The 14,656-nt window shown below is 30.6% G+C and overlaps 1 protein-coding gene across 1 annotated transcript in view; it reads left to right on the forward strand.

The window, feature by feature from the left end:
• Positions 1-1,065: 1,065 nt before the first annotated feature.
• LOC129968898 (arylsulfatase B-like) overlaps positions 1,066-14,656 on the forward strand; it is a 28,173-nt gene continuing 14,582 nt past the window's right edge. The window contains exons 1-4 of the mRNA XM_056083233.1: positions 1,066-1,156; positions 6,888-7,023; positions 8,120-8,279; positions 12,292-12,404. Coding sequence (XP_055939208.1) covers positions 6,916-7,023; positions 8,120-8,279; positions 12,292-12,404 — 381 coding nt within the window. The 5' untranslated portion in view covers positions 1,066-1,156; positions 6,888-6,915. The remainder of the gene's footprint in view (positions 1,157-6,887; positions 7,024-8,119; positions 8,280-12,291; positions 12,405-14,656) is intronic.

Here is a 14,656-nt window from a genome sequence, read left to right on the forward strand (position 1 = left end):
CATTCAGAGAGACTACACTCGGTGGTTTAAAATTCAAACAAAACAATGTAACAATGATTTGATTTTAAAATAAAAGAATGCAGTTGTATAGAGGTCTTAAATTAATTAAAATAAATAAATAAACCCTCGGTTCAAGGAAAATTTCAAAAATAATTCAAATAAGCTTTTGTAACAGAAAAAAATACTTCTGGCAATGTCATTATTTAAGCGAGAAAGCTTCAGGGAGACTACGCTCGGTGATTTGAAATTAAAAAAAAATAATGCAACAATGATTTGATTTTTTTAAAAAAAGAATGCAGTTGTATAGAGGTCTTAAAATAATTAAAATAGATAAATAAACCCTTAGTTTAAGGAAAATTTTGAAAATTATTCAAATAAGCTTTTGTAACTGAAAAAAATACTTCTGGCAATGTCATTATCTATTATCTATGCGAGAAAGCTTCAGGGCGACAATTGTCGGTGGTTTAAAATGGAGACAATACATTGTAGTAATGCCTTGCTTTTAAAATAAAATAAAGCAGTTATATAACGGTCTTAAATTAATTAAAATAGATAAAAAATTCTTAGTTAAAGAAAATATCAAAAATAATTTAAATTAGCTATTGTAACTAAAAAAAAAACATTTCTAGCAATATTTTTCATCTGTGGTCTTGTTTCTGATTTTACATTTTACTGATATAAAAGTTAAGAAATTGTTTAACCCTTTAAAGGGGTATTTTTTTTCTAGTCATATTATGTTAAAATATTTTTAGGCTTGCAATTAGAATAAAAAAGGGATTCATTTAGCTTATTAGATAAATTTAATTTGATTAGTTAATTAATTTGCTAAATTAATAATTAAGCAACAAATCAAGACATATCATTTTGTCTGAGATAAAGAACTGAAGCATCTAAGTTTCTGACTTACTAAAAAAATTTGTTAGAACTTATGTCCTTGAATCATCCAATGACATCACTTGGTGATGGAAAAGTTTTATTTTTTTCTAAATTTAGGAGAGTCATCCTTTAAAATTGAAAACGCAATGATATTTGTCAATCAATCAACAGTATTATTTTGTTGTTACTTGAAATTATTCTTCAGTTACTGCGAAGATATAAGGGAGTACTCGCGAAAAATAGTGTCTCTTGGATAACGCAAGTGAGCTACCGAAAAAAAGTAGGTTGTTTTTCTCCATATTTTTTTAATGATTTATGCGTAATTTAACTTCCTTTCCTTATCTATAGTTTTTGCTTGGTAATTTAAAGCTATTTTTTAAACTTTAATTTATTTAACTTGGATCGTTTCATGTTTGTGTAGCTGGAATTTTGTAAATGATTTTTTTTTCATTCATTTCCTGATGAATATGAGTTTTGAAACAACTGTATATTTATTCTATGACAAGGCATTTCTTTAATTGTTTCAGAGCTTATTTCTCAATCAATCGCTTAATTTTTTTATACAGCTTATACAAAGATAAAATACTGTACTCGTCGAAACACTGGAACTCCAGATATTGCCAAATCCAAAAAACCCATTTTTGGAATTATGATTTTTTTTTTCCGTTGAGCACTACAGTTCAAAAATGTTTTGAACTATACAGCAAATATTTGATGTGCGGTCGATTCACAAAACTTATAGATTAGTCTCAAATTTTGAACAAATTACATTCACAGGAAGATTTTTAAATTTAGATTAAAAAGATTTAGCACGCGTTTTCAAGCCTCGGTGGCCTGGTGGTAAGGTCTCGGCTGCGGAACCGGAGGGTTGCAGGCTCGAAACCCGATTCCACCGAAGAACCATCTTGTAAGTGGGTCCGGTGCACGCTAAGTCCGTCGAAGCCAAACGTCCTCCTACTGGTGTGGAGGTTTGGAGACGGGGTGCCAGCTCAGGTGTCGTCCTCTTTATCTGACCGCGGTTTAAAATTACGAGGTGAATTCGCAACTTGAAATCGCAACGTTACGATTGGTGAAAATCGCAAAAATATAGAGAGTTGGGGAACTGTTGGAAACTGTAAAAATTAATAAGAAAATAACAAATGCTGTTTCAACTACGATTTTTTTTAAATGAAAGCACATTCTTAAAGTGTTTTTTTTCATGCTGGTAACATGCGGATTTGATGACCTAGGAGGTCGTAAATTACTGAAAACGAAAAAGTAGTGACGTTTAATTGGTGAAAATCGCAAAAATATAGAGAGTCGGGGAATTGTTGGAAACTGTAAAAAATTAATAAGAAAATAACAAATGCTGTTTCAACTACGATTTTTTTAAAATGAAAGCACATTCCTAAAGTGTTTTTTTTTCATGCTGGTAACATGCGGATTTGATGACCTAGGAGGTCGTAAATTACTGAAAACGAAAAAGTAGTGACGTTTAATTGGTGAAAATCGCAAAAATATAGAGAGTCGGGGAACTGTTGGAAACTGTAAAAAATTAATAAGAAAATAACAAATGCTGTTTCAACTACGATTTTTTTTAAATGAAAGCACATTCTTAAAGTGTTTTTTTTTCATGCTGGTAACATGCGGATTTGATGACCTAGGAGGTCGTAAATTACTGAAAACGAAAAAGTAGTGACGTTTAATTGGTGAAAATCGCAAAAATATAGAGAGTCGGGGAATTGTTGGAAACTGTAAAAAATTAATAAGAAAATAACAAATGCTGTTTCAACTACGATTTTTTTTTAAATGAAAGCACATTCTTAAAGTGTTTTTTTTTTCATGCTGGTAACATGCGGATTTGATTACCTAGGAGGTCGTAAATTACTGAAAACGTAAAAGTAGTTTAGGACCCATATTTGCAAATTTGATATGTGTAGTGTGAGAACTGGAAAGTTTTAAAGATATTCAAGAAAAACTAAAATGGGAACCAGAAAACATCGCTGCAATATCAGTACCGATGTTCGTGAAGAGCGTTGTCAAATTCGAAAGACAAATTCAGAGCAAGGATAATAGGCATTAAGTAGATGAAAAATTACCAGAAAACATAGAGGTTCAAATAACGTTTATTCAGTATATATATATATATATATATATATATATATATATATATATATATATATATATATATATATATATATATATATATATATATATATATATATATATATATATATATATATATATATATATATATATATATATATATATATATATATATATATATATATATATTTGTAGGACTCAGAAATCACTACTATTTTAGAACGCACATTTAATTACATTTAGGACGATTAGGACATTTAGGATATATATACATTAACATAAAAGAATTGAACATTAAATAGATTTCGTCGAATACGTCGCGTCTTTCGTTCAGAGACCCGTCTCGTCTCGCACGTCTTTACTTTCGTTCAGATCCGTCTGATCTGCACTCTGTCTAATTAGCATGAACACCTGCTGGCCAGCAGATGGCGCTCGTCATCAGGCGTTCGTCACTACACACACACACACACACACACATATATATATTGTGTAAAAATGAAAGCTAGTGAAGAGAATCCTAACCTGCTATCACCTCTCTGTTGGATTCGTTTAAACATCTTCCACTTTCCTGTTCAGCATCATATTTTCAGAGAATGACTCTCTTTTAAATCGTGTTACACATTTTGCTGTCTGTAAAACAAATTATTTAGCATGAATATGAATTTTGATTCGAAATCCTAATTATGTATTGCTGCAGGTGAAATTTGAACAACAGGTATTGGTGACAATATTGCAACAGGTGAACAGATTTTCAATCATAGCGATTTTTAAATTTTATTTAAAATGTCAGCAAGTTTTGAAGATTTATTTAAATAAGCTGTTAACATTGAATTTCACTATATGAAAGTTGATTGATTTTAGCTGTAATGTTGCAGAGAAAATCATTTTCATGTAAAATTTTCGTTATTTATTTCTCATTGTTCAGCTTAAAGTTACATTCGTATTTTCTCTATCTCCTTATTTTAAAATACGTATAATTTTCTATTAAATTTTTTTAATTGTTTCACTTTTGTTAATTTTGATTTGCTTCATGTTTGTAAAAATGGATTTAACAATTTATTCTTCATTTGTTTCGTTATACTACATAGTTTTTAAATTTTAATTTTTGTAGAAGTAAAAAAAAAAGCTGATTATAATTTATAAGAATAAACAAAATTTCGGTTCCATAGCTTGGGAGTCATTGTAGACATAAGAAATAAATTCATTGCAACATTTCGTAATATATGTAATATGAAACAATAAATTTAAAAAAATGTGTACTTTAAAAAAAATTATTAAACTCGAAATACCTTAGAAATAGAGCAGTTTATCTTAAAATAGTCAGTTTCTCTTAAAATAACGTGATAAGAGAAAGGTGGGGGGTGTGGGCATTTCATTAAAAAAAACAGTATCCTGATTGGTCATAAAGGCTGCATCTTGATATTGCAAAGTAAATTTTTCACGTTTTTTTCACGATATTTTTTGTTAGCCTATTTTTGCAGACTAGAATAGATTGTCGTGGAAAGTAAAATTTATTTTTAATAAAAATGTTGGAGTTTTTCTCAACAAAAATAGCAGAGTATAAATAAGACCATGCATTTAGATTAAAATCAAATTCTTTTAATGAAAACTAAAAGGTCTGCATCTTGCAGAGTATACAGTTACGGTATATACACACAGGCGGTGTCTGTTCTTTTTTTCTTAAAAAGAACAAACATCCAATGACAGTTCATCCGGAAATACAACGTACTTCCGGTTACAAAATGATTATCCAATAATGTTGTTCCTCTGGGACCGACCTCTGCTTGATTTGAATATGCAACAAAAAACAAGATAAATGAAAGCCTTTTTCATAAAATGTTTCTGAAAATGTCTAATTAAATTTTTTAATGCTATTTTAAAACAGTTTGAGCAAACTGGAACCTTCATTTAATGCTTTATACATAATTTTTCATAGAATAATATAAATTCGCTGCAGCATTAACTATAAATTATTAGACTAAAGCACAAAACATTCAAAGAATTCCAGCTTACTCAAATTTTTTTGAAACTTTTATTGAAATAAACCTGGATGATTAAAAAAAGAAAAAGCGTCGGTTTTTTTCCCCCTAAATCTTAATATTTTTCAGTTGATATCTTTTCTGTAAAGCACGTGACATAAAAATGAATTCCTCACATAGAATTCCTTTTTCAATGAAACAGACTGCTAGACCTAGAGCTACAAAATTTAACAAAAATTTGTTTATCGGTGTTAGTTACTGCCTAAAAAAACAGCATCAGCCACTCAAATTTATTTTTTTTAATTAATCAAAATTTCAATGTTTTTATTACAAAATCTCCGTTTCATATTGTCAAATTAAAAGTTTTTACTTTCATCTTAAATTTTAGCTTTCCATTGACACAAATTGAATTTTATTTTTTCTCTATTTTAAATAAGCCTTTCAAAATTAGTTTTAAACTCAGTTTGTAATAATATTTTTCATTGTTATATGAAATTCATAAAATTTTATGAATTTCATATTTTTTCTTGTTTGTTTGTTTCATGAAAATTTTTTGCTTTTCTTCTTCCAACATTCGATTTATAACAAAGAAATTGCTTTTTTTTTGTACTTGAATTTTAAAGCAACTACTTTGGAATTCACGATGGAAAATTTTTGCCATTTTATTAATCTGTTTATTAATGTTTTAATGTTGGCTTTCTATATGATTTCAAAACTATAAATCATAGCATCAAACGGTTGATGCCATCAACCCAGACAAATAAAATCTAATGCGTAATAATTCTGCAATATTTTGGAATGCCAGTTCGAATGTCTTAAATTGGCTTTACAATAGAGGCTATAAGTAAAAACCTGCAAAGTGCAAAACACAAATAGAACATTTTTATGACAGTTAGGGAAAATTTTTGAGAGCTGTTTGATATTATAAGATTTGTTTTTAACCAAATATGATTTCATTTTATTTTGGTTTATTGATTTTCCTTTCCTATATTCGATGCTAAGCACTACGAAAATTATTATAACTTTCTTTAACCCTTTGAAGGGCCAAGGGAAGTATGCTTCCCACCAAATTTATCAATCTTTAAAGGAAGTTGGATTGCAGATTGGCATAAGTTCTGACGCATTTTTCAATAAGACAGAAATTTAGATACTTCAGTTCCTTATCTCACATAAAATGCCAAGTTTTGATTTGTTACTTAATTATTAATTAACCAAATTAATTAAAAAATTGAATTAAATTTATCTAATAAGTTAAATTAATCACTTTTCTTAAACCAATCTCAATCCTAAAAATATTTTAATATACCATGACTAGAAAAAAAATGGCCTTTTAAAAGGTTAAGAAAATGACCATTGAAACTTTTCATTAAGAATTTTCATAATAAAAGTATATTCTAAATTTAGCCCATATCATCATGGTCATAAAAAATCTCCAAAATGTCGATGCTAAATTTTTTTGTTCTTAAAAACATTTTATGTTTTTGCGTACAAAAAAGGTAAAATGGCAAAAAAAATTAATAAATAAAAATTAAAAACAAAGAATTTTTTATAATATGTACTAGATTAAAAATTTTATTCAAAAGAACAATAAATACAAATTGATTTAATTTTTCAGAATATAATCACCGATGATATTTTAAAATATTATATTAATCTACTATTTTTTTAACACAAATAGAACAATATATAATCCTTTCCAGAAATACTTGGAAATATAAACAATGAAATGATTTTTAATTTATTAATCTTATTAACTCAAACTTTAATTTAATTGTTTTTAGTCAATGAATTGAAGTTTCCAAATCCACGTTAAATAAATGTCTATCAGATTATAAGGATATACAAATGTATCTTTGTATTAATAATAAAAAATTTGTATCAAACACAGAATCAACGAATCAATATCTGTATCAAATAAACTGTAATATTTTCTTTTTTTCATTTTAGATTACTGCTTTGACTACATGCTGAGATTATGAATTTATTTTTCGGATGGATAATTTTACTGGTTCATCTAGTATACCTACAAACGTCTGATGGCTCACCACAACCTCACATTGTTATTATATATGCCGATGATCTGGTAATTCATATAATGCCTTTTCATATTTCCTCTTTAAAACTGATAGTGTTGCGAATTTGTGATAATGCTTTTTTCCGAAATTAATTCCCCGATAAGGAAAGAACTTTTACAGGTAATTCCAACAGATAATGAACGGTTACTAACAATGACTCCAGTAATCGTTGACTCTGGTGCCAAGCGGGAACAACCCAAATTATTCGAGAATCTTGGCGATCGCTTCATTATGACTTGAGTTTTGGCATTTACTCTAGAGCAATCGATGCTCTGTAACAGGAGATGTAAAAAATGTTGCATTTGAGTGAGTCAAGGGTAAATAGGAACCAGTTGAATTGAGCTCAATCAAGTAGTTGAGCGAATCTCTTGAAACAGTGATCTCCAGCGAGTTCTATCTGAGCGCTTTATGTCGTAGTCTTTTTTAACACCACTTACTATTTGTAAGTTGCTATTCATTACAAGTTGATATTCTTATGTATGCTTTCGTTGTATTTTGCTACTATGTATTCGTATAGTGAAGCGTCGCTATAATTTATTGACTGGCTTATAAGCTATTCACCACAGACTCTCTTGAGTCTAATATGCCTGTACCCATTTGAGTAGCGCCAAGCGTTATGGCGAGCGTGTGTGAGTGAGTGATTGCTGTTGCTACGTCAAGTGAGTCTGACGGCTTTTTTGTGTTGCTGCGTCAAGTGAATCTGACGACTTTGGTTTGCTGTAGGTAGATGGCGCCACAACAACTGTACGAAGGTGGAAGTTTCATCGTCCGAGGTCACCAATGTTGCGAATTGATGTGAGCGAGGATAGAACCTGGGGCCTTGTGGTTCGCAGCCTACTAACATGACCACGATACAAAAGCGATTGCTCGGGTAGTTTAGCTGTTAACTGGCTTATAAGCTATTCATCACAAACTTAATGGATTTTTCCACCGTTCACTCAAAGAACATTGAGATTTCCTGAAATAATACTCTCAATCTACTTTAGTTTTTGTTTTGTTAATTTGAATGCTTTAAGAAAGTTCAAGAATTTTATTTTGCTGATTTCGGAGATTTTTTTTTATATATATAAAGCAATTCCTTTCTTCCAATGAAATTCATTACAGGGTTGGAATGACATCAGCTATCATGGATCTCCACAAATCCCCACTCCCAATATTGACGCCTTGGCACTGAACGGAATAACTCTGCAGAATTACTACGGAGAATGGCTGTGTACGCCGTCCAGGGCGTCACTGCTCACTGGAAAATACCCTATGCGGCTAGGTATGATTAACAACTCAATTTGTTTTTTGATATCGCAGATGTTTCTGAAATCTGTTACTGATCGTAATTGGACATTTTGATCAATGTATTGAATAAACCCTATTTCATTACCTATGACTTACAAAACAGAGCAACAATATGTTGGGGAAGGGTAAACAAGAACATGTTGACTTAGGTTCAGACTTTGTCCATTTGATGAAGACTCACAGTTTGGTATTCCGTGTTCGGTGAGGTTTTTCTTCTTTCGTTTCTTCGAATAAATATTACACTAATAACTAAAATCGAATTTCTTGGAATCAAAATGAGTATTTCAAATTAAACTCAATGCTAATTTTTTATTAGTCTCAATTGCATTTATTTTAAATACAAGAGAATAATTAATGGAATTTCCATCCTAATAATAATTTTCAGTTTGCTACTATGGAACTTATATCTTAAAAAAATTTATACAATTGTAATTTGGTTCAAGATCATCCATACACGATGAGTTAACAACATTTCTCGTTAAGCAGAATTATTCATCGCTTGTTGTTAAGTTCAATTAAGTTAAGTTTGCATTAAGTTTTCTAACAGTATATTCTGATAACAGGGAATTAGAAATTCTGGAATAGGTTTAAACTACAAGAGCACAGCAGAGGTAGGCATTTTGTTAAAAAGCGTAATGTTCCACTTTGTAATAATTATATTCCTCTTGAAATATCTCAGACAGATCTGAAATACTCAGATTCTGGGGCAAAAATCACGCAATTTAGGCGTATTTTACGTAAAAACGGCATTTCTAGTGATTTAGTGACTTGGCGACCTTTTGGCGAGATTCTTGGAGAAAAATAGATAGTTCTGGAAAATTCCATCACCTAAGCTCTGAGACTATTACTAAGCGAGATAGCCTAGAGCCCTCCAGAATATTGGCGAAAGTCCAAGATTTTCACGCCAAGTCAGGTATAAATACCACCGCCTCACGGACCATGATTATTAGATCCCTAATAGGCCGGAACTCAAAAATTCATAGGGACATGAAAATACTTATTTTTACAGCCCGTTTGTGTCCAGTGCTAACATACGCATGCCTGGTATGGGGTCATGCCGCAAAATTGTTGTTGGATTAAAATAATCCTACAACAACACAATCAGATCCTCAGGCAAATTTGTAAAGCCAGGCGATTCATAAGAACTGTTGACGTATGTAATGCAATCAATTACAACACGTTCACAGAAACCATTAAAAAGCTTTCAACTAAATTTTATCATAATATGGACTAAATTTTACCATAATGAAGCAATAGAAGAAATTAATTCTTACATCCCAAATATCAAAACTAAAAGACCCCGAAATCTACTACTCATAGAATAAATCCAATGAAGCTACTCAAAGTTCTCTTGTCTCGCACAACCCACCACCTGGAGAAAGCAACCTGCTTCGCCCACAGAAAACAATAGTCTAGCCTCAGCAATAACATCTAAATTGTACACAAGCTACGCTCTCTTGGGCTTCACAGCTCTTCAAGCAGATTTCACCCACCCCACCGCCTCTACAGAAGGACGGATCGTCATTGTCTAACATCTCGCACTCCTGCTCCCACACCCCAACCTCTGGATTTGAAAGTAACAACACCGAACTACTGCTCTCATTACCATCAACAGCTCAGGGCAATTACGCTGCCAGGACACTCATGTATTAGGACATTGAAGATAGCCTTCCTGCGTAAGGCGGGTGCTCCGTAGTATTCATCAGTAGACCATGATTATTAGAGAGTAGTGAAAACTTGAGTGTTAGTCTAGTGCACAGAAGCTGTTATCTGCCTGCGGTATTAGTGACCTTTGTGTTTGGAAGCTGTTTCTTATTGTATAAGCTGAACTGGAGCTGTGTAATTGCGATTCGTAACTGCTGTAATTGCCTGCATCTTCTAGAGATTTATACGAATTAACGTCTTGTGATTTTCGAGAGATTGTTTTATCAACTCTCAATCTACATGAACCCCGAAGCGCGGTTACAATATGGTCTGATGTAGAAAGACTATGCCTTTCAACTATGCAGAACGTTCTAAAACCTATATATAGCCTAGCCTATATATAGGTTTCATTTTTCAGTTGCAATCATTGCATTTTCAAATTTCAGTTGCAATCATTTTATTTTCAAATTTCAGTTGCAACCACTTGTACATTTGTCGGAAAATTAATAAATCGAATCTTGTACGATTTCTTCCATTTTAGATTTGTTTAAATTATATGATTTTGCTGCATCACGATGGTATTGCCAGAAGATGGCTGTTTCTTGTAGTTGTGGATTAATTTGAGAAAGGAAGTATGGTGCAGTGAAGGATGCCTCTGATATAACAGTTGGGTCGCTATATTAACGTTTATGCTAACGAATGTACGCAACAAATTGCTTCTCTTGCCTCCCTTTGTAATGTGGCTATTTGCAACCCCTGCAGCCTCCACAGCATAAGTGTGTTACATATCAAGTGCAAACAGTGATCAAATGACATCCCCCCCCTCTGAATCAAGAACTTGAATACCAATTTATATGATTTTTAACAATTAAACGGTATTTTCGATATTAAGTTTCATTAAAGTTTTTTTTCCATTGCTGTCCACTAAAAAAATCTCTGAGTCTGCCTGAATCTCTGATCGATAATATATAAATTTGCATTTAAAATTTTTCAGTTTATCATAATATTTAATGGATATCTCCTTGAATTCACCTCGATTTGCTATTTTTATTTCTAAAATTCTGAATTTCATAGTCAGAAATTTTGAGAAATTGAAAGTGACGGTTCATTTTTCATGAACAAATAGTTCAGGAACAATTCCTTCAGAAGAGTATAATTTCAAATTGATGATGCCATTTTTGGCATAATATTCTGGTAATTACCTATGAAAAATTTAATAACGTATGGAAAAATATTTTACATAATCTAAATAATTAAAGCTACTGCTAACAATTACGAGGTCTTAATTTTTGCATTATTCTTCAATCACATAAGTGATATTTTGTAATATTTTCTGGCCACAATGCAGAAAACGTTTTCTTACTTACTATGACTGTTTTCATTCAACTTACTTTCCTCCTTATTATGACTGTTTTAATTAAATCAATGTAAATCAGTCAACGAGTAACTGATGAATGGCTGATTGATTGATAGGTGAACATTAAAAAGATCTTAAAACATCTTGGATAGTAATAAAAACCATCTCAAAGTTTCATAAATCAATCTATTTTAATCGCGATGGTATTGAAGCTTTTGAAGTTAAAATGGTATGGTATTAAAAATTTTGAATAGGACATAACAGAAAATTGTATAAAAATTTAGAGCTTGTAATTTTTAGCAGTATATTTATTAATTCAAAAAATATAGCACAATTTTCAACTTCATTTAAATCTTTTTCCAATTTCTAATATAAGCTTATCATTAAAAATTTAAAAATTAGATATTAGGCCATGACCGGAGAGGACAAAATCATATAACAATTTTCAAAACTTTATTTAGGAAATATTATTTCAAGCATTCTTTACTGGAAAAAAAATGTGAATTGATAAGTCACTTTTTATTGGGAAAAATGTGAATTGATAAGTCGCTTTTTATTGGAAAAATTTGAATTGATAAGTCGCTCTTTATTGGAAAAAATGCACATTGAAAAGTCGCTTTTTATTGGAAAAATTTGCATTGATAAGTCGCTCTTTATTGGAAAAAATGCGCATTGAAAAGTCATTCTTCATCGGAGAAAATTGGCATTGATAAGTCATTCTTCATTGGATCATTCTTTATTGGAAAAAATTTGCAATCATAAGTCATTCTTTATTGGATAAAATTTGCATTGATAAGTCCTTTTTATTAGAAAAATGTGCATTGATAAGCCATTTTTATTAGAAAACATTTGCATTGATAAGACATTCTCTAATGGAAAAAAGTTTCATTGATAAGGAATTCTTTATTAGAAAAAAATTCCCTTGACAAGGCTCTTTTTTACTGGAAACAATTTTCTGTGTCAACAAGTTTTAATAATATTTCAGGTCTTCAACATTTTGTCATCAGGGGTGGAGAGGCTTCGGGATTGCCTTTGAATGAAACCACAATGGCCCAGCGTTTGAAAAAACTTGGTTATGCAACACATATGATAGGAAAAGTAAGTTCTTCATTTCCTTTTATTAAATTCAAAATATGTGTAAAGAATATAATTACGTTCTGAATATTGTTTCCACTTTCAGAAACAATCTCGTGAATTCATTTTTATGGGAAAATAATGTTTGAAATACGATATGGAAATAAATTTTTTTATATTTTTTGATTACAAATCTTATCTAGAAATTTCCAATGGGTGATAAAAAAATTTCAGTCCCAAAGAATTATTGCAATAATCATTCATATTGTTGACTATAACTTCTCGTGAAATGTTATGTAATGTTATTTCCTAAACAGTAACTAAATGATAGCACAAAATTACGAGTTAAAGGATTTACTTTCTACATCTATATTGATTTTAAACAATAAAAGAAAGTAAATTCCAAAAATATCATTAAATTAAAAAATATATTTGCAAATCTATTGCGAACATTTTGTGCTTCGATCTTTCCATAAGTGAAATGCATCTTGTTAATGATGTTTAAAAAAAATAATTCGCTACAGCATCATTTTCATGCCTCCAATGAAACAGAGAATTTTCTTACTGGGAAAGGTAGTTTTTTCTATGCAGAGAGCTTTCGTGACTTCAATCGCACACGCATAAAGAAATTAATTCACTTCTACATCATTTTTATGCCACCAGAGAAATAGAGACTTTTCTTACTGGGAAAAATAGATTCTTCTATTCAAAGAGGCTGGTGGTTTTGGACACATACACATAAAGGTGTGCTTGTTTGAGGTTCGATCTAGCAACGTTAGCGTTCATAGCTGAGTCACATAGCCACTATACAAAAGTGAGCGCTCCTGTCCGGAGATTGTTGTCTGACTTATGAAGTTACCACCACAAAGTTATTAATTCCATGCACTATAACACTTTTATGCCATCGATAAAACAGAGAAAGGTACTTAGAAAAGTAGTTTCTTCTATGAAAAGGATTTTAATGATTTCAATCAAATATAACCATCTGTCGATTATGCTGGACTCAAACTATGTGGATCTATAACGGATTTAGAAATAGGCAACTAGCTATCTAGGGCATTAGTCTGAGATTAAAAACGTCGATTAAAAACTTCTCAGTTTCTAAATAAATAAATTTATAATATATATATATATATATATATATTCTGTTAATTATAAAATATCAATTATTAATATTTTTTATGCAAAGTACAACGATTAGGTTGTGATAAGATAAATTAATAATTGTTTGATACAGTATTTTTAATAACTGAATTTTATTTCAATAATATTTCATTAAAAAATGGATGTTGAGCAGTCTTGATATGTAATAAATAAATAAAAACATTCATTTTAGTAAAATCAACAGAATAAAAAAATTAACCAAATATATATGTCTATGATTAATTATCATAACTTTAACCTTAACCTGCTACTCCGATCGGGCACTAAGGCACATACATTTATCTGATTGATTGACAGCGACTGTAACACTGGCAGGGAGTAATTCGTAAAGGTCATCACAGGCCACGATACAGTCCTTCCCATGGGAAGAATCAATTATTATGAATCATTATTCATTCATTGCATTAAAATATATTGAAATTTTGGACAAAATTGAATATTTTATTAACAGAGAAGCTCCATAATGTGCACTGCTTAGATTCGCATGAGGCAAATCTAGGCAGTGCACATTATACCATTGCTGTGAATACGTGAATCTCTCCATAAGTACAACAATATGCAGTGACAAGGGTTATAAAATGCATAAATCGGCCACCAGTGAGAATGTTTGAATCTCTTGATATGTGGAAAACTTTCTGTAAATCTACAACTAGCTATAATAAATATTATTTTATTATGAATAGAGATACAAAAACAATTCTTCTATTAATAGCAATTTCCCTATTGATTTCCTAATAGCAATTTCCCTATTGATTTCTTAATAGCAATTTCCCTATGCCTTTAATCAAAGACAGTCACTTACCTCTACTTTATTAAACTCAAACCATATGATGCACTGCATTCATTTTATTTAGCTTTGCTTGAAATCATTGCCGCTTTTTTAGTTATAGAGGAACTTACTTGTCATTGTCATTATCTATTTCATAATAATGATAATGTTAATAATGATGGTGATATAATAATAATTTTCTAGTTAATTAACTGCTTTGTCATCAATAATAAGATGACATCCATTAACGGCTGGATCGAAGCAAAAAAATGGTTGTTTGTTATTTTTAAAAATTTAGCGTCATTTTTAAAATTTCGTTTCATTTATCTTTTAAAATCAGCAT

Source organism: Argiope bruennichi, chromosome 5 (genome assembly GCF_947563725.1).
Source record: "Argiope bruennichi chromosome 5, qqArgBrue1.1, whole genome shotgun sequence".
In the NCBI taxonomy this organism is placed as follows: Eukaryota; Metazoa; Arthropoda; class Arachnida; order Araneae; family Araneidae; genus Argiope; species Argiope bruennichi.